This window comes from Ranitomeya imitator, chromosome 3 (genome assembly GCF_032444005.1).
Source record: "Ranitomeya imitator isolate aRanImi1 chromosome 3, aRanImi1.pri, whole genome shotgun sequence".
Classification (NCBI taxonomy): Eukaryota; Metazoa; Chordata; class Amphibia; order Anura; family Dendrobatidae; genus Ranitomeya; species Ranitomeya imitator.
Genome location: NC_091284.1, coordinates 681,588,895 through 681,615,882, shown reverse-complemented (window position 1 = coordinate 681,615,882; position 26,988 = coordinate 681,588,895). Strand labels below are relative to the sequence as shown.

Genomic DNA, 26,988 nt, shown 5'->3' with positions numbered 1-26,988 from the left:
CTTGTTCTGAACACGCCCACAATGCCATGACGATCGTGGATGCAGTACCTGGATTGGTGCGAGTGATATTTGTTTACATTGTGGACTTTGGGGACTTATTGGGGATTTACGAGTGTCACACAATAGTGGCGAGCGATCAGAGGTAGTTGGACTATGTTAGCGGCTAGTATATATAGGGGGCTGGCAATGTGGGACTGTTTTTATATGTATATATGTATGTTGCACTATGATGTATTTTTTCCAGGTATATGGAGCCACACCATTGGTTGCTTGTTAATTAATGGGTTTGGCCTAAGGGTATATAATGGTGGTTGTATTGTCTTTTCACTATGCTTGAAAAAGGTCCACGGACCGAAACGTTGCAGATGGCAGAATAAACTTTGGAGCTGTCTTTTCACAATTGCTGTGGTGCTGTCCTTTTCTTCATGTGCTTCTGGATCTTATTTCCCTCATTGGTTCCACAGCACAGGAACATCTGCCTCTAGAGGCGTCAGCATAATTATAGGTAAAAATGTACCCTTCACGTTGAAAGATTCCCTATCAGATCCAGACGGCAGATTTATTATCCTCAAAGGCCTTATCGCTAAGGGTACCGTCACACAGTGCAATTTTCATCGCTACGACGGTACGATCCGTGACGCTCCAGCGTCGTAACAATATCGCTCCAGCGTCGTAGACTGCTGTCACACTTTGCAATCTACGACGCTGGAGCGATAATTTCATGACGTATGTGCGATGTAGAAGCCGTTGGTTACTATGCGCACATCGTATACGATATATGTTACACCATGCAATCATACCGCCACAGCGGGACACTAGACGACGAAAGAAAGTTTCAAACGATCTGCTACGACGTACGATTCTCAGCGGGGTCCCTGATCGCAGGAGCGTGTCAGACATTGCGATATCGCTCGAACGTCACAGATATATCGCTCGAACGTCACGAATCGTGCCGTCGTAGCGATCAAAATTTCACTGTGTGACGGTACCCCAACACAAAAGTAAATTTTTGTAACCTCTATGCCCCTAATCAGGATCAGGTGGGCTGGTTGTGTAGGACATTGCAAACCCTGAAACTGTTCTCGGAGGGAGTGTTAAGGTACCGTCACACTAAGCGACGCTGCAGCGATACCGACAACGATCCGGATCGCTGCAGCGTCGCTGTTTGGTTGCTGGAGAGCCGTCACACAGACAGCTCTCCAGCGACCAACGATGCCGGTAACCAGGGTAAACATCGGGTAACTAAGCACAGGGCCGCGCTTAGTAACCCGATGTTTACCCTGGTTACCATCCTAAAAGTAAAAAAAAACAAACACTACATACTTACCTACCGCTGTCTGTCCTCCAGCGCTGTGCTCTGCACTCCTCCTGTACTGGCTGTGAGCACAGCGGCCGGAAAGCAGAGCGGTGACGTCACCGCTCTGCTTTCCGGCTGACCGACGCTCACAGCCAGTACAGGAGGAGTGCAGAGCACAGCGCTGGAGGACAGACAGCGGTAGGTAAGTATGTAGTGTTTGTTTTTTTTTACTTTTAGGATGGTAACCAGGGTAAACATCGGGTTACTAAGCGCGGCCCTGTGCTTAGTTACCCGATGTTTACCCTGGTTACCAGTGAAGACATCGCTGGATCGGTGTCACACACGCCGATTCAGCGATGTCTGCGGGGAGTCCAGCGACCAAATAAAGTTCTGGACTTTCTTCCCCGACCAGCGACAGCACAGCAGGGGCCTGATCGCTGCTGCCTGTCACACTGGACGATATCGCTAGCGAGGACGCTGCAACGTCACGGATCGCTAGCGATATCATCTAGTGTGACGGTACCTTTAGTTGTTGGAGGAGACTTTAATCTACCCTTTAATCCATTTTTAGACACATCTGGAAAATCCCACTTAGCTCAAAAAGCCCTTAAATTTAACGATTGTAGACAAACATGCAATTTTTTTAATTGATACATGGAGGACTCTACATCCCTCTGTTAGGGACTATACATTTTACTCTCCCCCCCCACAACACTTATAGAATTGATTATCTATTAACCCCATCGAACTGCCTTCAACTCATTAAATCAGCTAAAATTGACAATATTACTTTGTCTGATCATGCGCCTATTTTCCTGGAAATGACCATCAATTCCCTGCCCAGACGGACATTAACCTGGTCCCTAAATGAAACATTGTTAGATTCAGACAAACATATCCAAATTAGCGAATACCCTTAATTATTTCTTTCAGGAAAACTCTTGATTCAGGGCCCCCAACCGCCATTATTTGGGAAACGTACAAGGCGGTTATTAGAGGCTAACTCATAGCTCTGGGCTCATTCGCCAAAAAAGAAAGGTCAAAACAAATAGTCTCTGTTCTGCAACAAATAAATACACTTGAGAGAATTCATAAAAAAATCCAAAAGTAAAACCATGCAGAACGAACTATTACACTTGCGAGAGGAGCTAAAAAACTTGCTAAATATACAGTCTGCAAAAATCTACATGAGAAGCCAACAAAAATTCTATTTACATGGTAATAGAGGCAGTAAATTAATGACTTCATTACTTAAAAAAACGCAAGGACCAGAGATTTATACACCGCATCCGATCAGCGGATCAGTCATTTAAACATAAGACCTCCGATATTGCAGAAGAGTTTCGTACGTTTTATGAAGACCTCTATAATCTACCCTCTTTACCGCAAGTTGGAGATCCATCTGAAACTCACCAAAATTAAGGATTTTCTTACACCTTTAAAACTACCAAAAATCTCAATAGAAGGACGTCATTATTGGCGCCTATTTCTCCTAAGAAGATACTAGATACGCTAACATTGATTCCCAATGGGAAGGCCCCAGGCCCTGATGGCTTACCTATTCTAAAAAAAAGATTTAGTAAACAACTCCTACCTCATTTAGTTTCTCTGTTTAATTCACTCTTGGAAGGCCAACCACTACCGAGACAATCATTAGAAGCCTTTATCTCCATTATCCCTAAAGAGGGCAAGGACCTGGCAGCATGTTCTAACTACAGACCCATTTCCCTTCTTAATTCAGATATTAAGCTCTGGGCCAAAATGTTAGCAAATAGGCCGAGTTCTTTTTTACCTAAGCCAATTCATACTGACCAGGTGGGATTCGTCAGGGGGAGGGAAGGCAAAGATAATTCAACCAAAATTATCCAGTCTATAACTTTTGCTAAGAATAGAGGGATCCCTTTGGTCCTCCTCTCGACAGATGCGGAGAAAGCATTCGACAGGGTGAGCTGGTGCTTTATGGAACAAGCCTTGTTGAAGTTTGGCTTTCCATTACAATTTGACGCGATCTTCTCCCTTTATTCGCAACCTACAGCTAAGGTGCGAGTAAATGGCACCCTGTCGGATAGCTTCAGTATCCACAATGGTATGAGGCAGGGGTGCCCACTGCCCCGTCCCTATTTATTCTGGTTATAGAAACTTTAATTCAAAAAAAATAAGACAGGACACATCAGTTAAAGGTCTAAAAATTGGATCAATACAACTAAAAACTTTGGCTTTTGCCGATGATTTGCTTTTCTTGATCACTAATCCTTCCCAGGCCTTCCCAGCAATTTTAGACATATTACTACAATTTGGGCATTTATCCAACTTTAAAATACTACAAAATCCGTAGCTCTAAATATTTCTCTCCCCCATACGTGTGACTGAGTTATACTCACTTTGCCCCTTCTCTTGGGCCACAAATTCCATAAAATATCTTGGTATTGAGATTACAAAGAACCCCAGCCACCTTTTTCAAGCTAACTACTCTGCCCTAATTAAAAAAGTGCAGGACCTGTTAAAATTATATAATTTGCCCACATTATCTTGGATGGGACGCATTAACATTTTCAAGACGTACGTCATGCCAGTTATTTTGTATACATTAAGCATGGTCCCGATTAATATTCCACAAACTTACCTTAGAAACTTAAAATCGTTAATTACCAAATTTATCTGGAAACAGAAACCAGCCAGAATCACATAAATTTCTCTCTCGCTCAACTCTTACTGGTGGTTTGAAATTACCTGACCCTGCCCTATATTACCGAGCAGTCCACATAAATAGATGGCTTAAAATAATAGCTAGCTTTGAGGGAAATAGCAATGACAGTATAGACTTAGTTTTGCTAGGACCGAAGGGAACACCTTGCCTCTGGTCGTTGGCTAAACCCTCCAGCGAGCTCCGATTGGATGATGTGTCCCTAACCACACAAAGTTAGACGCTCCTTAAACAAAGATCTTCCGTCGGAATCCTTCCCCTCCATGTTTGCTCCGATTTGCTCCATACCATACTTACTAGACCCAAACTATAGAGACCCTTACGGATTGTGGTCCTCCCTTCCTAAAGAACCCCTGAAAAATTTCTACAATAACAGAATCTGATATAAAGGAACCTGGCCCCCTGATTCCTTGACGCACCCCAAAAACTTTCTACAAATCCAACATTTTAGGCGTACGCTTCTTAACTTAAAAAAAAAAGTTTCCTCATGGTTCCACTTCGTCATGGCTCGACATAATGGCCAAAATACCTCACCCTGAAATGAAGAGCATCTCTCGCGTCTACGCACAACTCAGCTCCGCCAATAACCAAACTAAGCCTACATTTATTCACTCCTGGGAACTGGAGATGGGAACTGTTTTTACAGAGACGCAAACGTCAAAAATTTTAGCTTTTGCACGGGGATTTTCCCGATGCATTTTACTCCAAGAAAATTCATACAAAATTTTGACCAGGTGGCACCTAACTCCAGCCAAATTATTTCATTTGGGTCTGGTAGAGGATAGCTCCTGTTGGCGATGCCATGACCCATTGGGCCATCATACCCATATTTTCTGGGAATGCCCTAAACTAAAAACGTTTTGGGAAGAGAGGTAGAACTCTTAAGAAACTCAACCTGATTAAAACCAACCTTAGGGCTTCTGAAGTCCTGCTTTCCTGCCCATCTAATAATTTCAAACCCAAGAAACATAGGCTTTTACCATTGCTAGTAAGTGCTGCAAAGCACTTAATCACTCTTCATTGGAAAGATGCTTCCCCTCCAACCATGTCTGAGTGGTTTTCCAAGGTGGACCAGATCTCTAGGCTTGAGGAGTTATCCAGCTAGGAAATGAACAATCACGACTTGTATGTGAAAATTTGGGCACCTTGGAAAGAGCTAAAAGTGAGCGGATACACTTAATCCCAGGGGCATACATTAAGTAGCGAAATTATATTAAGAGTTATGACTGAATGGATTATCATAAATTGTATTTGTTTTCTCAGCTAAGACTTAATGTGGAGTACCAATTCATGTTAAAATTGTTCAATTCCCCCCCCATTCCCTCTCTCCCCTCCATTTTGCCCCACCCTATACCTACCTGACCCCCTTTCCTCCCCCCCCCAATTTTCTCCCCTACTCACATGGTTTTTTTGTACCTTATATTAAAGATATTTGTAATGGCTCTCATGTTTATTGCTAAATAAAGAATTTATAAAAAAAAAAAAAAAAAAAGTTCATACAGCTTATAATAAGAGTAAAGGCATTTGGAAATTGAATAAGCATAATGAGTTAAACTGTACCTCTGCCTGAATCTTCCAAAACTCAGCCTCCTTTGTGCTGTTAACTTCACAATTTATAACAAGCACATCAGGAAGACAACGAATGTTACGAGTCTGAACCTGTGGGTAAGAAAATTATTAATCTCAAAAAATAAGAACGCTTGGCACAAGAACACTGCCATGAATACATAATGGCATCTAAATCATTAATCTCCCAACAATCCAGGGTCAGTTTGTTGCCGTTTGGAGAATGCTTTTTCCTGCACTATTGAGAGCATGTCACAAAGCAAAGTGATAAGTCTATGACGACCAAAACATTGAATTTTGGGATCATGAACAAGGCATATCCCCAATCTCAGTCTCATTAAGAACCTGTGGTTAATCCTCAAGAAGCAGGTGGACAAAAACATTGTTTTGTCAGTCAGGATTTTGGCTCAGAAGCCGATATTCGGCTGCTAGGAGGAATTGCAGAAATCATGAAGGTTCAGAATCAGCACCAAATATTAAGAACTTACTGTAACCATAGAAACATATTTAAAACATTTGTTGTTGAAGCTAGTTCTATAACAAGGGGACAAAGGAAGCCATGGGGATATGCTGCTGCCACTAGGTTGACAATATGCAAAAAAGGGTTAGCTCCTCCGAGCAGCATACACCCAACTGGCAGAAAGCTAATCAGGGCTGCTCTCTGCCCCATTTACCTTTAGGTTTTGTTTGTTTCTTATTAATGCCGACTCTGGGGGGGCGGGGGGAGAGAGAGAATAGAAATATTGCAATTCTGGGTGAAGAGTGGTTGTCACACTGCTCCCTAGAGTCCAGGAGCAGTGTGGGATTGTGTCCCTACTGCACCCTCTCATGTCTGCCAGGCAGGACCCATGGCCCCTAACACATCATGCGTGTTTGGGGCATCTGCACAGAGGAATATATGGTTCCGATGCACAAATCAATACCTTGAACAGTTCTCCCTTCCATATTTGTTTCCATCTCTGCCGCCGATTCACAGGGTAATCAAAAAGAGAGCGGAGGGAGTACCCATCATACTCCTTGCTCCAGACTGGCCCTGAAGACCCTGGTACGCAGTGTTAGTCAATCTTCTCGTGGACACTCCCAGATGTTTTGTTGCAGGGGCCCCCCTTCCACCAGAGTTCAGTTGCTCAATTTAATGGCATGGCTGTTGAAGCTGCAGTTCTGAAGTCAGACGGTTTCTCTGATCTGGTTGTCCAGACCATGATTAAAGCAAGGAAGCCATCTTCTTGCATCTATCGCCGTATACGGAAAGCCTTTTTCGCTGTGTGAAACTCATCGGAACGCTCCAATGGTTTTTCCCACCTTCCATCCATTTTGTCTCTACAGTCAGGCCTGGAGTCTGGACTGTCCCTTAGTTCTATTAAAGGATAAGTATCTGTCCTTTCCATTCTTTTCCAAAGGAATCCGATTAAATGTTTTGCGCTGTCTGAATAGCCAAAGACTTGCTCAATTCCATTCCTCCCTACCAGGCTCCAGTAGAGGCCTGGGATGTTAAATTATTGCTAGAAGCCCTACAGGATTCTCAATTTGAACCACTGCATAAGGTCTCTTCCGCATTCCTTTCTTGGAAGGTTGCTTTCCTGGTCGCTATTACTTTCATTAGGCACGTTTCAGAGCTGGCAGCGCTCGTCGTTCTCCTTATCTTGCCTTTCACCAGGACACGGTGCTCCAACGTCTGGTTCCATCCTTTCTTCCCAATGTGGTTTCAGTTTTTCATCTTAATGATGACATTGTTCTCTGTTCATCATCCCAGAATGGTCTCCCTGTGTCCAAGTCAACCATTGCTCGTTGGGTCCTTTCTACCATTGTGGAAGCTTACCGACTAAGGATCATAGCACACCACCTGTCTGGTGGGAGCTTCCGGGGCAGTTAGTCACCAGGCATGGGCTTTGCAAAGCTGCTACATGGGCTTCCATTCATACATTTACCAAGTTCTACAGGGTTCACACAAGCTTGATTGGATACGAGCCTTGGTAAAAAGGTCCTACAAGCCGCAGTGGCCTGAACTGACTTGAGGATATTATGCCTTTTCTCACCCTTGGGACATCCCATGCCTTCTGGTGTCCCCCTATGAAACGAGAGAGAGAAATGAAGACTTTGGGTACTCACTAAACCTTTGAGCCTTCACTGGGGGACAGCACCCACCCTTGTTTACTGTTGTATAGGGTTCTGTTTTTTTCTATTACATTTGTGTTTATGTTCTTTGCTTCTAATGCTTTCTCTAACCGATTAGCTTTCTGCCAGTTGATGGGTGTATACTGCTGGGGTGGAGCTAACCTTTTTTGCATAGTGCCAACCTCCTAGTGGCAGCAGCATACAACCATTGTTTTCTGTGTCTCCAAATGAAGGCTGAGAAAAACAAAAAATTTATGGTGATTACCCAAAAATCTTTTATTCTTCACCCCAGGTATCTTAACCCTTATAACAGCAGCAACATGACAATGTCTGTAGTTTACCTTGTAAACCTTAAAATGAACAAGTCATCAGAATTTGGCTGTTTCAGCAAAATCACACCAGCTCCTCAACATTTAAAGGGAATCTGTCACCAGGTTTTTGCAAGATCAGAGAGAAGCATATGGTGTAGGGGCAGAGACCCAGACTCCATTGATGTGCAGTTACTAGGCTGATTGCGGTCATTTTTAGGTGATCAGTGTTATCTGCTGCAGATCTAGCAGTTCTCCGATTGTTGAGCTGTTTAAAACCCTGTCCACACCACTGATTGGAATAGGCAGAAAATTATGGGGAGGAGGTTAAACAGCAAGTGTTACATAGTTGCAGGTTTATTAGTCCTCAAGTGATAATTACTGTTCATCAGCAACAAATTAAGTGATCCATTGCTTAAAATCAGGCTATCTGCCTCTATTTTGCTGCTCAGATTAAGTTCTATCACAAATATACCTCTTACTGACCATCTGTAGTTTAAAATTATGACTTGCTGTGCATATGTTCATTGTATTTTTTGGTGCGTTGTGTGTAATCTGCAGTCAGAGCAAATGCCAAAGTTTAGCTGAAGTATGAAAAACTTTTAGGTCATCTTCAATGCCTCTTAATTTTTCTGATTTGCAAAATACTGAAATTATATGTATTATGAGATTCTGGCTTTGTAGCACTTGTATAAAGGTTAATATGCACACAGTAGTTGTGACAGTGCATCTTTAGATATTGCATGATCACTGCACTTACTGTAGGTTGGTATTTCTCACAATTCTCACACCAAGCTTGAGTGCTCTGCTCCAGGCAGATACTTCTCCGCAAAATATCTACAAACTCAAAGTCTGGAGGAGGGATTTTATCTAGGAAAGAAAAAAAAATTAATTTTATATAACATGTCTTCCCAAATTAAGGCAGCATTCACATGTTCGGTATTTGCAAGCCAAAAATCAGGAGGCATGGAACAGTCAGAGGAAAAGTATAATAGAAAAGTCACCACTCCTGGCTTTGGCTTACAAATTCTGGAGGTAAAATAGTGACCAAATATATAACATGTGAACACCAAAATATCCCTTAACACCCTCCTGCTGAAGCAGATTTTCACTTTCCTGACAGTCACATTTTTTTCCAGATCTGGCCAGAAGGGGTAACAGCAGTCAGCAGGTTGTACTGACATTGAGCCAGGTGTATGCAACTAGCTTCGTCAGAAATCACAAATGCCGTTTGTTGCAGGTTGTGTCAAAGTCAGCAATAAATCCAGCAGGAAGGAGAAGTCCATTCTCTGTGTTCTATGCTATTTGAAGCCACTTTTGGTTTTGGCCGAAGTTTTAAACCAAGTATTTAATTCAAACTGATGAATCCTTTTCAGTTTACAACATCAATAAGGACATTAATAGCTAGCATTTTTTTCTGATGCAGAGAAAACAGATGAAAATTTTGGAAGATAATTCAACTGCAGATCAGTTTTTACTTTACAGTGCCAAATCCTGCTGACAGGTTCACTTTAACATGACTGAGGCCAAATTCACAAGTTAGGCTACGTTCACACTAGCGTTATGCTAGTGTGCGTCGGGTTAGCGTCGGGCGACGCAGCGGCGACGCACGCATCATGCGCCCCTATATTTAACATGGGGGACGCATGCGTTTGTTTGTTGCGTTGTGCGACGCATGCGTCTTTTTTGCCGCAAGCGTCGGACCAAGAAAACGCAACAAGTTGCATTTTTCTTGCGTCTGATTTTTGGCAAAAAACGACGCATGCGTCGCAAAACGCAGCGTTTTTGCGTGCGTTGTGTCGCCGACGCACAACGCTAGTGTGAACGTAGCCTTAGCGATTTTCCTTGTCTGCACAAAATAGGCATCAGGGGCACTGGAAACCATTTTAAATCAGATCAGCGCCTCAAAAAAAAAAAAATAGAATACAAATTAAATAGCCACATAGTGTATGTGGGAAAACACTAGCAGCATACATACGCAAACACTTACACACGAGTTGTCAGTATAGTTTGGGCATTATGCATTCTTGCCCTCTTGGTGCCAATAATTAAGCCTACTGAACACAAGTATAGGGAAAGAGATTGGACACAAAGCTGCTGGGGACTGTTGTACTTGACTAGTAACCCAACTGTATGGTCCCTGGTCCACTTTTAAACATACACCTGTGAAATGCTGCAGCGTTTTAGGAGCAAAAACATGCCTGACATTGAACCAGAATCTTAGTTTGGGAAACATGAATCAGCTGTCATTTATGCCCTCCGATGTAGTGCATTCTAACAGCCCGAGTACAATCACATACCATTACTATTGGCCTCTGGATATGACAGAGTAAAGAGTAGAGTTGTAGATAAACGCACGGTCTCTTTACCACAGCGGCACATGCTGCAGTTTTCTACTTCACATCCAAAAAGCTGCCCAATCACTGAACCTCCAGAGGATGAAAAGCAGCTGAAATGGCAAAGATGCATGTTGGATAGGGTTAAATATGGGATGTAAAAGGAAACCGATAATTACAGGGATGCAAAAGTTTCTTGTAAGCATTGTAAAATAAGTTATGCATTCTAAAACTGAAAATATGGAGGGGAAAAAAAAAAAAAAAAAAAAAACCCGATCATTTTTGAAGGTCATGCAAATATTGAATGGAGGAGACGAAAATAAGATTTTCATTCTATCCTTTATTAGTGCATCATAAAACGGAGATTTTTGTGTACTCACCGTAAAATCTTAGCCTCTATTTTGGGGGACACCGAACCATGGGTGTTATGCTGCTGTCCACTAGGTGACACTATGCATAATCTGAAAAAGATTAACCGTGGCTCCTCCTCTGCAGAATACACCCCTGGACGGCATCAGCCTTCTCCAGTTTTGTGCAAAAGCATTAGGAGGAACGCAACATGAACAACCATCATGCCTATAAGGCAATAAAATTATTATAACTATGTACGAGCTCAAGAAAACAATATGAGGACTAAAGAGTAACAACGGCCTGGAAAGGGTGGGAGCTGTGTCCCCCAATTAGAGGCCAAGAGAAAGATTTTACGGTGAGTACACAAAAATCTCCTTACTCTGTCGCCTCATTGGGGGACACAGGACCATGGGACGTCCAAAGCAGTCCCTGGGTGGAAAGCAACAGATGAATATTGTGTAGACAGGCCCCTACACTTGGGGCACCGCCGCCTGCAGAACACATCTACCCAGGCTCGCGTCTGCTGAGGACAGGGTATGAACTCTAGTGTTTAGTAAACGTGTGTAAGCTTGTCCAAGTGGCCGCCTTACACACTTGTGCCGAAGCCTGATGCGGCATGGCCCAGGAGGCCCCTACTGCCCATGTAGAGCGTGCCGTAATACCGGATGGAAGTAGAGGAGAATTCTTAAGGCAGTAGGCCTCTTGTATGGTGGATTTGATCCACCTGGCAAGGGTAGCTTTGGAAGCTGGCAGACCCTTGCGGCCACCTTCCGGAAGGAGGAAAAGAAATCAGACCTCCAGGAGGATGCAGTCCTAGACATATATACATAATGCCCTGACAAGGTCAAGCGTATGCAGAGCCTTCTCCACTCTATGAACCGGGATCGGACAAATGGAAAGCAGAGAAATTTCCTCCTCATTGGAGGTGGAAGTTGGACACAACCTTCGGAAGGATGTACAGACGACTACCTTGTCCTGGTGAAAAGCCAGAAAGGGCTGTCTGCAGGAGAGCGCCGTCAGTTCAGACACAATGCGTAGCGAGGCGATTGAACCCCTTAAGGAAGTCTTCCTGGTGGCAAAGGGTGGTTCCTGCAATGCTGTCAGGACCAGGTTGAGGTCCCACATTTCTAGTGGTCGTCTGTAGGGGGAACCAATCGGAAAACCCCCTGAAGAGAAATGTCCTTACTTGCGGCTTCATAGCAATGCACCTTGGAAAAAGCACTGAGGGCTGACACCTGGCTCTTAAGCGAGCCCAGGGACAGCCTGGCCTCTAGACCCGATTGGAGAAAACCAAGTAGTTTGGTGAGGGAATAAGGGAATGGGGTCTGGCCACGAGATTTGCACCAGGTAAAGAAAGCTTTCCAGGTATGGTAATAGATCTTGGCAGAGGTTGGCTTCTGTGCCCTGATCATGGTCGTAATGACATCCAGCGAGAGCCCTGCCTGGGTTATAACCCAGGATTCGAGGGCCACGCTGTCAAATTGAGGGCCCCTAAGTTCTGGTGGTAGAACGGGTCTTGTGATAGAAGATCCGGGCGGTCGGGGAGGCGCCAGGGGGCGTCTGCTGTAAGTCCGGTGCGATTAGGATGGTTGGAACTCCATCTTGCTTGATCTTCCTCACCACTCTGGATATCAGGGGGAGAGGTGGAAAAGTGTACAGAAGCTGGAACTAGGTCCAGTCCTGAACCAGAGCGTCTGCTTTCAACGACCGTGGATCGTGTGTTCTGGCCATGAAGTTGGAGACCTTGGCATTTAAGTGGGATGCCATTAGGTCCACTTCCGGGGTCCCCCAGCGATGGCAGATCTGGCGAAAAATGTCAGGATGGAGAGACCACTCTGAGTCTTGTCGGCTGAGTAAGTCTGCTTCCCAGTTGTCCACACCCAAAATGTGGACAGCCGAGAGAACCAACCCTGTGTCCTCTGCCCAGTGGAGGATATGTGACACTTCTTGCATCGCCTGGGTACTGCGGGCCCCCCCCTTTGTGATTCACATATGCCAGCCGTGGCATTGCTGACTGTATTCTGATGCGAGAGGCTGCCAGTAAGTGATGGAAGGCCCTCAATTCCAGGAGGATGGCACGAATTTCCAGGATGTTGATGGCATGGTCGCTTCCACTGGGGACCACTTGCCCTGTGGTGTAGGTGCACCGTACCCCAACCCATCAGGCTCGCATTGGTGGTCAGAACCTTCTATTGACCTGTGAGAAAGGATTTCCCCTTTGCTAGCGAGGTTGGCTTGAGCCACCATGCAGGGACCTCCTTGTTGACGACATTAGCTGGAACTCCCTGTCGAGAGAAAAAGGATTCCTGTCCCAGGACCTGAGGATGGCTAGTTCGAGAGGCCTGAGGCGAAACTGGGCAAATGGGACCGCTTCTATTGCTACCCCCATCCTGCTGAGGACTCATGGCAAACCGGAGAGATCGAGGGGGTTTGCGGAGGAGGGTGCGAACTCCTAGGCGGAGAGCCAGTGCCTTGTCCTTGGGAAGGAGCACTAGACCCCTGGAGGTGTTGAATAGCATTCCCAGGAAGGTCAGAGACTGACTCTGGGTGGGTGATGACTTTTGTAGGTTGACTAACCAGCCCATGTGACTCAAAGTGTCGATTGTGATGCTGAGCTCACAGTCCTTGAAGGTGGGAGCCTTGATGATGAGTAGATCGTCCAAGTATGGAACGACTACTATGCCTCTGGAGTGCAGGACGTCCATGGTGGCTGCCATGACTTTGGTAAACACTCTGGGAGCCGTGGCGAGTCCGAACGGGAGAGCCACGAACTGGTAGTGGTCCTGGTCGATTGCGAACCTGAGAAATCTTATGGGCAGGTGCAAATCGGTATATGCAGGTATGCGCCTTTTATGTCTATGGAGGCGAGATATTCTCCCTTCTCCATGGACGCAATGATGGACCGAAGGGACTCCATGCGGATGTGATGGACCTGTACATATTTGTGGAGTTTTAGGTCCAGTAAGGGCCGCACACTGCCTCCTTTCTTAGGGACTACAAATAGATTGGAGTAGAACCCTCGGAAGCGCTTGGCCATGGGGACCGGTACTAGGACTCCTGCTTGAAAAAGCGAGGAGGCCGCTTGTCAGAAGGCACGAGCCTTAGCTGGTGGTTTTTGGGGGGGAAAGAGGAAGAATCAGTCCGGTGGGTTAGAGGTGAACTCCATCTTGTATTTGGAAGACACTAGTTCCCTGACCCACCTGTCTTCTGTAATAGGCAGCCAGACTTTATGAAAGTGCAAACGTCGGCCACCTATGGGTGTGGTGTCTTCCGTAGTCGTGAGTCATAATGAGGAGAAAGTCTGAGATGTTCCTCCTCTGGGCTTAGACTGGCCTGCTTTTGACTGCCAGGCCTTGTCTGACCTTTGCTTCGATCGTGAGTTGTCACTGCGTGGGGAATGGTTACGATTTTGTGCTGGACGAGAGACGGACCAGCCCGAGGAGTTCTGAAAGGATCGGCATAGTTTGGTTACGCTTCTTGTAAGTGCGTTTAGGTTTCAGTTGGGGGAAGAGAGGTACTCTTACCCCCGGTGGCATTGGATATCATCGTGTCCAACTGTTCACCGAAGAGTCGCCCACTGAGGTAGGGGAGGTGCATGAGGGACTTTGAGGATGCGTCCGCTTTCCATTCCCGCAGCCAGAGGATACGCCGAATTGTGATGGCGTTTGATGCCATCCCCGCTACACCCCTTGTTGAATCCAGAGCTGCATGAAGCATGTAATCTGCTACAACTGCTATTTGAACCGCTTGGTCCAACAGCTCAGGGGCAGATGTTTGGAGGCCAGCTTGCAAATTTTTGGCCCAGGCCACAATGGCCTTGGCAGCGGAAGCTGACGTGGAAGCCAGGGATGCCCTTGCAGCCTCGAAAAGCCAGATTACTTACCGGTAATGCTCTTTTAATGAGTCCACGACAGCACCCCACATGAGAGAGAGGGAATCCGCTCATAGAACAGGAAACCTACAGAATAAGAGGAGGCGCTCCCCTCTCCTCAGTTTAGTTTTCAGAGTATAAAAGGGAACCGCAAAGTTTTAGTATTAACTCATTTAACAATTACAATGCCTTAAACTCTATACAGCCATTATTTGTGAGCTTAAAAGAAAAACTGTGCATAATCAGGGAGGGTAGTAAATGGGTGCAGTCGTGGACTCATTAAAAGAGCATTACCGGTAAGTAATCTGGCTTTACTTTTTGCCATGACAGCACACCACGAGAGATTTCAGAGAGCCATTATCTGGGTGGGATTACTGTACTAAGGACAGCTCTACCAAAAGCCAGGTCAGAAGATGTAGATAGATCAAGTCTATAATGGTTGTAAAAGGGAGAAGGCGTTGACCAAGTTGCGGCCTTACATAATGGATTGGTACATCTGCTTGTTCCACCCAAGAGGAAGCCATAGCTCTCGCTGTATGTGCTTTTATGCCCACTGGAGGTACTTCATCTTTTGATGTATAGGCCAAGCAGATAGCTTCTCTGATCCACCGGGATAAGGTAGCTTTCGTGACCCCATGTCCTTTCCTGTGGCCCTGAAAGGAGACAGCCCTACTCTGCCCCATGTCAGACCTTTCTATATAGGCCAGGATGGCTCTTCTGACATCCAAGGTATGAAACTTATGTAGCTCTGGAGTTACAGGTGTATCAAAAAAAAAAAAAAAAATTTCCTGTGACCTGTGGTAGGTGAATGCTACCTTAGGGAGGTATGAGGGGTCTGGTTTTAGGACTACCCCATCCTGGAATATCAGTAAAAAAGGTGGGACTACTGAGAGGGCCTGGATGTCACTAACCCTTCTAGCCGAGGTTAAAGCCAACAACAGGGCTACTTTATATGTTAGGACGTTTAGGGGAATAGAATCTAATGGTTCAAATGGGGGCCCAGTTAAGGCCTCAAGTACTAGATTTAAATCCCACGGAGGTAACTGGGGAATATGGCCTGGGTCGCTACGTTCACGAGCTTTTATAAATCTGGAGATCCACCTATCAGCTGCTGTATTGCATCCATATAGGGCTCCTAATGCCAAGATTTGTACTCTTAAGGTGTTCACTGAACCCTAATTCTCGACCTTTTTGTTAAAATTCAATAGGTACCACTGGGACTTGCCTAGTTAAGGGTCTTGTATAAAAAGCTAAGAATTTTCCATGCCCTGCTATATATTAGGGTGGTAGATCTCTTCCTACTTAGCAAAAGAGTGTTCACTAGATCTTTTGAAAACCCTCTTGAACTTAATAGCTGCCTCTCAAAATCCACGCCATCAAGTGAAGACCTTTCACTTGCGAATGGAAAAAAAGGGCCCTGGGACAGTAGTTTCCGGTCTGATGGGAGAATCCATGGGTTGCATAGAGACATGGCCTGGAGACAAGAGAACCATGGTCTCCTCGGCCAAAAGGGTGCAATAAGAGTCACCCTTACTTGTTCCCTCCTGATCACTAGTGGAATCAGTCATTGGAGGAAAGGCATATGCTAGTTCGAACCTCCAGGGATGCTGAAGAGCGTCCAACATGTCTGGATGATCCATCAAGTTCAGGGAAGCAAACCTTTTGATTTGTCTGTTCTCTCTGGTGGCAACTAGATCTATTTGTGGGGTACCCCATGACTTCGTTATCATTTTGAACGCAAGTCTGTTGAGAGTCATTCTCCCTGACACAGCATGTTTCGGCTGAGGTAGTCTGCTTGTATGTTTGATGCCTCTGATATGAAGGGCTGTTAAGGATGCGAGATGAGTTTCTGCTAACGAGAAGATATCTGCAGCTATGGTCAGACTTCCTGACCGTGTACCACCTTGACGGTTCACATATGCCACCGTGGTGGAATTGTCCGAGAAAGCTCTTATATGTGCTCCTCGGATCTGTGGAAGAAAATTATTTAAGGCATATGCTACTTCTCTTAATTCTCTCCAATTTGAAGAATGTTGACTGTCTGATCCCAGATATCTTGGGCTAGACCGGGGGTGGGCAATTAGTTTTCCCAAGGGGCCACATCAGAAACTGGCACTGCTGTGGAGGGCCGAACCAATCGGCTGAACTTAAAGGGGCGGTCCAAAACCAAAAGGTGAATTTCATATTAAATGTATATCTATTCAGTGTAATAATCTAATCTTGTTTACTAATATACTTCAATGATAAATTCCCTGATGTACCCTTTACATTCTGACTTCCTGTCTTTTTTTTTTTTTTTTTTTTTTTTTATTATTAATGTCCCATGACATTTTGTTTGAGATTCACCAGTGCATTCTAGGATACTCAAATTAGCAGTCATCAGGGGGCAGAAGCTGCCCTCACTGCTGCAAGCTCTGCACCAGCTCTGAATTTAGACGCCATCAGTGATGTGTTTTGGAGGCTTGGCTAGTCCTCGCCTGATAATGCTTCAGTTGTAATTTCTGATGCATACTCGGTATGAGTTTTCTGTGCTATATTCCTTTGAATGCACAGTGTCTGTGCGCTCCCTTGCTGGCTCTAGGGAGAAGAGATAACCCGGCAGGGGCCAGTCCAGTCACTGAAACAGATGACGCTATTTTCATGGTGGGGAAGTGCGGAAAGCAGCCTCTGCCCCCTAATAATGTCCCATGTGAGTATCCCAAAGTGCACTGGGGATTCTAAAAAAAAAAAAAAAAAAAAAAAAAAAAAAAAACACAAGCAGACAGGAAGTTACTTTAGAGAGGGAAAGGTAGAAATTTGTTAACTGATATATTAGAAAAGTGATTAGATTGCATTAAGTTTAGTATGAAAGGCACCTTTGGTTTCGGATCACCCTTTAATTCTGCTTAATATTAATTTTATGACTTTTTAAAAAGCAGTTGCTTATGTGATGAAATTTACATGAGCATATAAAAAAAAAAAAAAAAAATAGATTTTGGTCCAGAAAAAGATGACTTTCCATTTGTATGGCATTTTTATAGAGCAGAAGTGAATAAAATTTAAAAAGAAATACACAGTGTCCTGTGTTAGTAATGGAAATTTATTTGTAAAAATCGGATGCTATATGGATGATTCATATGGGATCCAATTTTTTTATTTTTGCACACCCATAGACTTCAACAGCGGGAACGGTCTGGAGTGGATGTGATAAGCCACAGATCACAGGAGGAGCACTATGGGGGGACTTAACCCTTACCTCTCCTGCACAGGACATACAACAGTACAAGCTGGGAGCAAAGAGGGAGGTAAGGATTAACCCTCACATACAGAGGTGAGGAGGCATACATGGTGGGGGCAGAAGAGCAGTTTGGGGAGCACATAGAATATGTATGTAGTGGGGGTGAGGGGGCACTTCACTGCTGGACCCCATATTCAGTGGGAATACTCAGCTCAAGTGTTTTATCCCCCTTCAGCTGCCAGAAGATCCAGGGAGACGCAATGGCTACTTATAAGCTGCTCTCCCTGAACCTAAACTACAGCCCAACTTTCATTCCACAGTGTGAAAGGAGGCAATGCAGGTGCTGTGACCTCCTCAGCACAGCGGACACAGGATGCTGCCCAGATACCACCTGGGAGGCTCCTCTTAGAAGCTACCTGCCCATTATCTGCAGCAGATGGGTGTTGTAGTCCATGCTTCCCTCCTCAGGTCCTGACCGCTCTGCCTCCTGACCTGCATAGGTTTCAGCAGCTCTGCAAGCCAGGAACTGAGCAGCCCCACATCCACCAATGAGACGACAGGGGCGGGGCAACAATCGCTTCTGAGAAAGATCAGACTCCTAGATCTGTCCCTCTCCGGCCTACTGGCTGAGAGTGTCAGCGGGCTGCACAGAAACACTCAGGGGGCTGGATGTGGCCTGCAGTTTGCCCAGGCCTGGGCTAGACTATCCCCCATATGGGCACCCCACCCCGAGGGGCTGGCGTCAGTGGTGATAATCCTGGAAGGGTCTATCAAAGGTACTCCTTTTGAAAGGTGCTCTATATCTAACCACCATGTTAGAGATTCTATAACGTCTCCGGAAAGTGTTAGTTTACTTTCCAAATGTCCCTGTGATCTCTCCTGAACATACAAGACTTCATACCGTAATGGTCGGGTATGAAATGGAGTCCACGGCACAGCTGGAATACATGAGGATAATGATCCCAGTAAGGACATAGCTTTCCTTAAGGTACCTTCACACATAACGATATCGTTAACGATATCGTTGCTTTTTGTGACGTAGCAACGATATCGTTAAGGAAATCGTTATGTGTGACAGCGACCAACGATCAGGCCCCTGCTGGGAGATCGTTGGTCGCTGAACAAAGTCCAGAACTTTATTTCGTCGCTGGATCTCCCGTGGACATCGCTGGATCGGCGTGTGTGACACCAATCCAGCGATGTCTTCACTGGTAACCATCGGGTAACTAAGCGCAGGGCCGCGCTTAGTAACCCGATGTTTACCCTGGTTACCAGCGTAAAAGTAAAAAAACAACAAACACTACATACTTACCTACCGCTGTCTGTCCCCGGCGCTCTGCTTCTCTGCACTCCTCCTGTACTGGCTGTGAGCGTCGGTCAGCCGGAAAGCAGAGCGGTGACGTCACTGCTCTGCTTTCCGGCCGCTGTGCTCACAGCCAGTACAGGAGGAGTGCAGAGAAGCAGAGCGCCGGGGACAGACAGCGGTAGGCAAGTATGTAGTGTTTGTTGTTTTTTTACTTTTACGCTGGTAACCAGGGTAAACATCGGGTTACTAAGCGCGGCCCTGCGCTTAGTAACCCGATGTTTACCCTGGTTACCCGGGGATCTCGGGATCGTTGGTCGCTGGAGAGCTGTCTGTGTGACAGCTCTCCAGCGACCAAACAGCGACGCTGCAGCGATCCGGATCGTTGTCGGTATCGCTGCAGCGTCGCTTAATGTAAAGGGGCCTTTAGTGTTGTGTGGGTTTTCTATTGCCCATGACACCTTTGACTGTATAGTCAATTTTTTTGACTGTGGCAGGAAACTTCTGACTTACGGAGTCTAGCTGGATTCCAAGAAATGTCTGAACGGTATCTGGATTCAGCTTTGATTTTTTGAAGTTGACGATCCAACCTAACTCCTGTAAGGACGAGTCGTATTAGATAAACGATGTTTGCATTGAGATATAGAATCTCCTACTACTAGAAAATCATCCAGGTAGGGTATTCGAGTATCCTGTTGGCATAGGTAAGCCATCACTTCTAGTATTACTTTAGTAAAGATGCGGGGGCCATAGATAGCCCAAAGGGCATTGCCACGTATTGGAAGTGACAAACCTGTCCTGCCAGGTTGACCGCTACCCTTAGGTACCGCTGGTGTTTGGCATTTATGGGAAGATGATAGGCATCTTTTAGGTCTATCCCCACCATCATGCACCTAGGGAACAAAAGTTTGCTGGTAGAACCAATGGATTCCATTTTAAAAGTATAGTTCTGCAAAAAGGAGCTTTATTTTTTGAGATTTGTGATCGTTTCATTCAGAACTTTCGGTTTATGAATTAGAAATAAAAGGGGAATAGAACCCCTTCCCTTATTGATCCCAGGGAACTTCTATCAAGACTTTAGATAGTAAAGATAGGATCTCTGATTCAAGAGCCTTTTGTTGCTCCCGTCCTTTTGGTGATGTTACTATAAAAGAATCCCAAGGGATTCTATCCATTTCCAACCCAAATTGTATAATGTCATGTATCCATTGTTACTCGTTTCCAATTATGAAAGAAATATTTTAATCTGCCACCCACTTCATCATTAGCGGTACTTGTTTCATCTGGCATTATAGGATCCACTAAACAATGCACCCTTTTGTTTTGGATCCTTTGTATTCCAGAGCTCCCTTTGAGTTTCAAACTGTCTGTTTCAAGTAAAGGGGTGTCTTCTAAAGGCTCTCCTGTAAGATGGAAGAGATTGATTAGGGAACCCTTTCTCTCCCCTGCTTTCCCTAAGAGCTTATCCAATGTTCCCAAAAAGAAACTCACCCTGGCAAGGGATCACACAAAGTTTTGCTTTTGCCTGTGCGTCCCCCTTCCAGTTTTTTAACCAGAGTGCTCGCCAGGCTGTATTCACTAGGCCGGCTGTCCTGGCTGCCAAGCGTAGCAAATCCGCCGATGCATCTGCAAGGAATGCCATCGCTTCTTTCATTAGAGGAAGAACTTCAAGAGAATCAATTCTACCGAAAATCCCTCTAATTTGTTCCTCCAGCTGTTCCATCCAAACTAGCAGCGACCTGGCGGTGCATGTACTAGAAATAGCTGGCCTGAATGCCCCCGTGTTGGCTTCCCATGATCTTTTTAGTAAGGCTTCTGCTTTATGGTCTAAAGGGTCTGTCAGGACCCCCGAATCCTTTACTGGTAAGGCTGATTGTTTAGAGGTGGATGCGACTGCGGCATCAACCTTAAGGCCCCGTCACACATAGCGACGCTGCAGCGATACCGACAACGATCCGGATCGCTGCAGCGTCGCTATTGGTCGCTATTTGGTCGCTGGAGAGCTGTCACCGAGGTCCCCGGTAACCAGGGTAAACATCGGGTAACTAAGCGCAGGGCCGCGCTTGGTAACCCGATGTTTACCCTGGTTACCATCGTTAAAGTAAAAAAAAAAACAACCGCTACATACTTACCTATCGCGGTCTGTCCTCGGCGCTCTGCTTCTCTGGTCTGGCTGTGAGCACAGCGGCCGGAAAGCAGAGCGGTGACGTCACCGCTCTGCTTTCCGGCTGCCCGGCGCTCACAGCCAGACCAGAGAAGCAGAGCACCGAGGACAGACAGCGATAGGTAAGTATGTAGCGGTTGTTTTTTTACTTTAACGATGGTAACCAGGGTAAACATCGGGTTACTAAGCACGGCCCTGCGCTTAGTTACCCGATGTTTACCCTGGTTACCAGCGAAGACATCGCTGAATCGGTGTCACACACGCCGATTCAGCGATGTCTACGGGGAGTCCAGCAACGAAATAAAGTTCTGGACTTTCTTCCCCGACCAGCGACAGCACAGCAGGGGCCTGATCGCTGCTGCCTGTCACACTGGACGATATCGCTAGCGAGGACGCTGCAACGTCACGGATCGCTAGCGATATCATCTAGTGTGACGGTACCTTTAGGCACTTCAACCAGCAATTCAGTTCCTCGTCACTGAAGGGATAGCGTCTTAGAGGATGATGGCAGGAACCCCCGTGTATTCTGCTTATCCCATTTTTTTTAATTAGGTCTTTAATAGTGGATATTACAGGGAAGGACCTTCGTTTTTTTCTGTCCCAGCTTGTGCCGATTTTTCCCTTTTTCGTCTGAGCACCCCATTGTGATTCTGACATTTTTTACTAGGTTATCTATACTACTGCTTGGTAGACAAAGGGCTCCTTCGTTTTCAGACGAACTTGACTGGGATTTAGAATTGTCCGAGGATCTATGTACATCCTCTGAATCTGAGTCCACTGTAGATACTTGTGTGCGCCAAACCCTGCATCTCTTCCCGAATTATGGCTCTTACATCTGCAGGTGTCATTACATTTTCCTGATGTAAGGTTAGAGTGATACACTCAGGGCATAATCTTAGCCTAAGAATTCGGAAGAGGTTGTGTACATAGGGCGCATTCTTTGTGCTTGGACTTGTGTGTCTGTTTCTTAGTCTAAAAGGAGAGTGGCACAGGAGGAACATATATTAGCATATAGGAAGAGGATCTTAAAAAAAAAAAAAAAAAATCCAATGAAGCTGAAAGGTATTAGTTCTGGATGCGGAGATTTAGGTAAATGGTCCTTGACATTGTCTGGCGGTGGATCGCTTCTCTGGAGGGCGACCACCACTCTTAGGCTATGTGCACACGTTCAGGAATTCATGCAGAAAATTCCTGTGGAAATCCGGACATTTCTGCCAGATTTCCGCATGGTTTTTTGGCATGGTTTTTCCCAATGCATTAGACAGTGGGAAATCTGAAAAAAAAAAAAAAACACGCAAAATTAATGAACAGGTTCATTTTTTCCGCAATGCATTTTTCATGCGGAAAAAACGCACATCAGGTGCACAGAAATTGCAGATTCCATTAGAAATGATGGGATGCTTAATGTATGCAGATTTGCGGTTTTATAGCGCTAAAAAACGCAAATAATCTGCAACGTGTGCACATAGCCTTAGTGCGGCTTCTGGCGCTTCCCTCTGCTGGGAGGACGCTGTTCTGCTGCAGGCACGTATCATCGGCCAGTGAAGCGTTACTTACACGTCCCACGGTTGCACCGCTTTTTAAGTTTGGTGCCGAATCTGCCTCCCGGACCAACCCGGAAGTGCTCCGGCTACCTCTGGGTTAGATGCGCCGCTCTCCTTACCATGCGGCAGCCGGAGGATTGAATGCCGGCTGCCGCAGCGTACGCACCCTCATGGAGCCGGGCGGACCACCCCTGGACCATGGATCGTCGACCAGACGGGGGTGGTCATCTGGGAGGCTGCAAGCAGGGGCTCTCCCGCCGCTGCTTCTGGTTCCGCAGCCCCTGCTGTTCCCCCAGAACTACACAGGCGGATGCATGGCCCAGGAATCCTCTTCATCTGTAGGCAAGCTCGGATTCCTATAGGAATAGGAAACCTAAACTGAGGAGAGGGGACCGCCTCCTTTTATTCTGTAGGTTTCCTGTTCCTATGGGTGGATACCTCTCATGTGGCGTGCTGTCGTGGCAAAGAGTAAAAATTGAACAAGCCATGCGTTCTACCTGCCGGTCTGCTGCGTCCCTGAGGGTTGAGCTATCTGGCAGTGAAAGGAGGGTCTGTGCTGCTAGTCTAGAGACTAGGGCAGTCCACTTTGGGTGGATCTGTCCATTCCTTGGTGTTGGGAAGGGGTACCTTGCCTCCAGATATTTGTGATTAGCGAATTTCTCAGGCTGTGAGAGCCGCTTTATAAGGATCACCTTAAACTCTGGGTGGTTAGAGAAAAACCTTAGGCGGCTTCAGAGCTCCTTCAAAGGAAATCTTGTGTTCTGGGGCCTCTGGTGGCGGATCAGAAATGTCCAGCACCCGATGGATGGAAGAGATTATGTCCCCAACTAGCGTTGTATTACTTTGGGTTTGTCATTCTAGGAGCTGCAGAGTGCTGCCTGTACAGGTCCTACCTGAGGAGTCTCAACCTAATGCCCCCAGAGGGGAATTAGGGAGGGTGCTGCTGTCACCATCAGGGGGCTTTATCCTCACCCTCAACCCAGAAACCTTAAGGAATTGGGGAAGGAGGGGGTTCTTGACTTCAAACCAGCACCCGAAGGACTGGGGAAGGAGTGACATAGGGGAATAGCCATCTCGACTTCAACCGGGCACCCTGTAATAGGGGGCAGAGAAAGGAGCCATGCTGGGAGTCTTGCAGAAGACCCATTTTTCTTCATCTAATCCCGTCGGGGGGAATTTTAGGTGTGCCTCCTATGCGACACCAAGCAAAAACTGGAGAAGGCCAATGCCGTACATGGGGTGTATACTGCAGAGGAGGAGCCACGGTTAATTTTTTCAGATTATGCATAGTGTCGCCTCCTAGTGGACAGCAGCATAACACCCATGGTCCTGTGTCCCCCAATGAGGCGACAGTCAACAAGCTGACGCGTTTCAGGCAGTACTGCCCTTAGTCATAGCCATGACTAAGGGCAGTACTGCCTGAAATACGTCAGCTTGTTTTTATGATGCACTAATAGAGGACACGATTTTTATTCTATTTTCATCTGCTCCATTCAATATTTGCATGAGCTGGACAAGTGAGCGATTTGCATTTTCACCTGGGAACTTGGTGGTGATCTGTGCTCTGCACATGTCTATTGAGAATTGGATTCAAATACGTCTGGTTGGGTGAGCTGATGAAATCCTAGTATTTGCAAGATTAATTTAGGCCAAGTTGAGACTTGGTCCATATTTTCAAAGTCAGCCATAATATTGGATTTACAAGTTTAGGCACCTTATAGTGAGTTTAAAGCACCAGACAGTCATGGCTTTTTAAATGTGATCTTGTCCTTTGAAAATAAAAGCAGAAAATTGTGTGGATCGCTGCAATATTCATCATCCTAAGCAACCATTTAATCCCACAGCACTCAGTATACTTAGTTTAAAATTCTGATGGCAAGTTCTTTAAACTTAAGCATTTAAGCAAGGGTGCATTAATTTTGTTTATATAGCACCATTGATTCCATGGTGCTGTACATGAGGAGGGGTTACATACAAATTACAAATATCACACAGTAAAACCATCAGACTGATAGAGGGGGAGAGGACCCTGCCCTTGCGGGCTTACATTCTACAAGACGGTGGGGAAGGAGGAGACCGTAGGTGGGGAGTTGCAGGAGCTCCGGTGTTGGTGAGGTGGTAGCTCCGGTAGTGATGAGGAGGCAGCAGGGTCAGTGCAGGGCAGGCTGTAGACTTTCCTGAAGGTGGATTTTCAGGTTCTGCCTGAAGGATCCTAATGTGGTTGATAGTCGGACGTGTTGGGGCAAAGAATTCCAGAGGATGTGGGATATTCGGGAGAAGTCTAGGAGGCGGTTGGGTGAGAAACGAATAAGTGTGGAGAGGAGAAGGAGGTCTTGGGAGGACTGGAGATTGTGTGAGGGAAGAGATCGGGAGATTAGTTCAGAGACATATGGAGGAGACCGGTTATAGATGGCTTTGTAGGTATTAGTAATATGAACTTTATATGCTGAGGGAATGGAAGCCTGTGAAGAAATTTGCAGAGGGGAGAAGGAACGAGGAGAAAGATGGATTAGTCGGGCAGCAGAGTTAAGGATGGACTGGAGAGGTGGAAGGGTGTTAGCAGGGAGGCCACAGAAAAGGATGTTGCAGTATTAGAGGCAGGAGATGATGAGGGCATGCACTAGCATTGTAGATTGAGGGTTGAGAAAAGGATGGATTCTGGAGATATTTTTCAGCTGGAGGCGATAGGAGGTGGAAAGCTTGAATGTGCGATTTGAAGGACAGGGCAGAGCCACGGGTTACTAAGAGGCAGCGGACTTCTGGTAAGGGGAAAGAGTGATGTGTGGAGTACGTCCTTACTTTTGCAAATCAGTTTTTGCCCGTTTAGAGAACTCCATAGTTAGCTATGCAGCAGAGGGGAACAGGCCAGATGGGAAAGCGGTAGGAGCTGTCCCAACCTTGCTAGTGAGTTGCAAGTGTAGTAAGGTGGGCACTGCACTTATCACTGACTCCCCCCTTACCATCTGCCCCAGATTCGAGATCCAACTGCAGGAATGAAAGGAGATATGAGAAAACAGAGGAACCTTGCAGGCTTTGCACCAACAGAAGTTCTTCCAGGTACGATGGTAGATACAAGACCAGGATGGTTTCCATTCCTTGATCATGGCCAGTTTTTCTTAACTGCGGCTTCAGAACTTACATCTGGTTGAGCCTCAAGTCTCCACAGAACATCTGTGGAATTGCTGAAGTGTATGACAAAGGCAAGTAGTGAGGAGCAAGCGTGCTTGTATATTTTGTTAGAGTGACTCACCATGCCTCTTCTCATGTGCAGGCTCTGCAGGACCTTTGGTATCCATGGTTAGAACCACTAGCAACTAGCTAATTGTCACAATCAGTGGTCATAACCATGGATACCTAAGGTTCTGCAATGCCTGTACATGGGGCAAGACATAGCAAATAACTCCAATTAGAAATGTAGTATAGTTTGTTTTTGCTAATATTCCTTCTACATATTGGGATAGGATCTTTGATATGGAATGCCTCTCTAAGGACAAAGGCCATCTACACTGGTACAAGGAGGAGAAGTCCCATCTGCATTTCTCATATCCGATGCCTTGTTGAGAAATTTTTACAACGTTTACGTAAATTATGTCTTCCAGGTTATGGGTGTTGGTGGATGTTTGGAAGATACTCTGGAGATGGACTTTATTATTTTCACACGAAGGGGAGTTAGTGTGAGACAAGTAACGAACACAGTCCAAACTGTCTTCTGGCAAACTTTTTGCAACCCTGCCTGGGAGATGGAAGCAGAGAGGAACCTGCAGATGTGTCAGGTATAAATCACACACAGCTCTGCAGTGAGATCAGGAGAACAGAGAGTCCATTACATATCACACTGGTAACTCCTCCTTCATGTAAAGTAATCTCTGGATGATAGATGGTGGGGCAGAAGTTTTTTGTTTTGTTTTTTGGTGGTGGGGCAGAGGGGTTGGGCGTATGAAATTCATTTCGTCACGATATGACAGTCTTGTAATTGGTGTCATTCTGGGAATTACAATCTCAAGTTAATTTTTTTTAATTTTCACTTCATCCCACAGTTAGGATTGAATACTTTTCACTTTGTTTTGCATTGCATGAGACCAGTGTTCAGTGTTACACTGACAACCTGTTAGTAGCCGGCTAAAAAGTCCCCTATTAGGATGACAGCTACAGGCTTCTAATAGCTGGAGAGGGCTCCCTCTGATAGCATCTAGGGGAGTTAACAGCCGCAAT

General features: G+C 45.8%; 1 protein-coding gene across 2 annotated transcripts in view; it reads right to left on the bottom strand.

The window, feature by feature from the left end:
- Positions 1-26,988, bottom strand: part of PAN2 (poly(A) specific ribonuclease subunit PAN2) — a 78,512-nt gene that overhangs the window by 27,909 nt on the left and 23,615 nt on the right. For both annotated transcript variants that reach the window (XM_069758431.1, XM_069758430.1), the window contains exons 13-15: positions 10,291-10,439; positions 8,751-8,860; positions 5,562-5,660 (exon numbers count right to left, since the gene is read on the bottom strand). In XM_069758431.1, the coding sequence (XP_069614532.1) occupies positions 5,562-5,660; positions 8,751-8,860; positions 10,291-10,439 (358 nt within the window). The remainder of the gene's footprint in view (positions 1-5,561; positions 5,661-8,750; positions 8,861-10,290; positions 10,440-26,988) is intronic.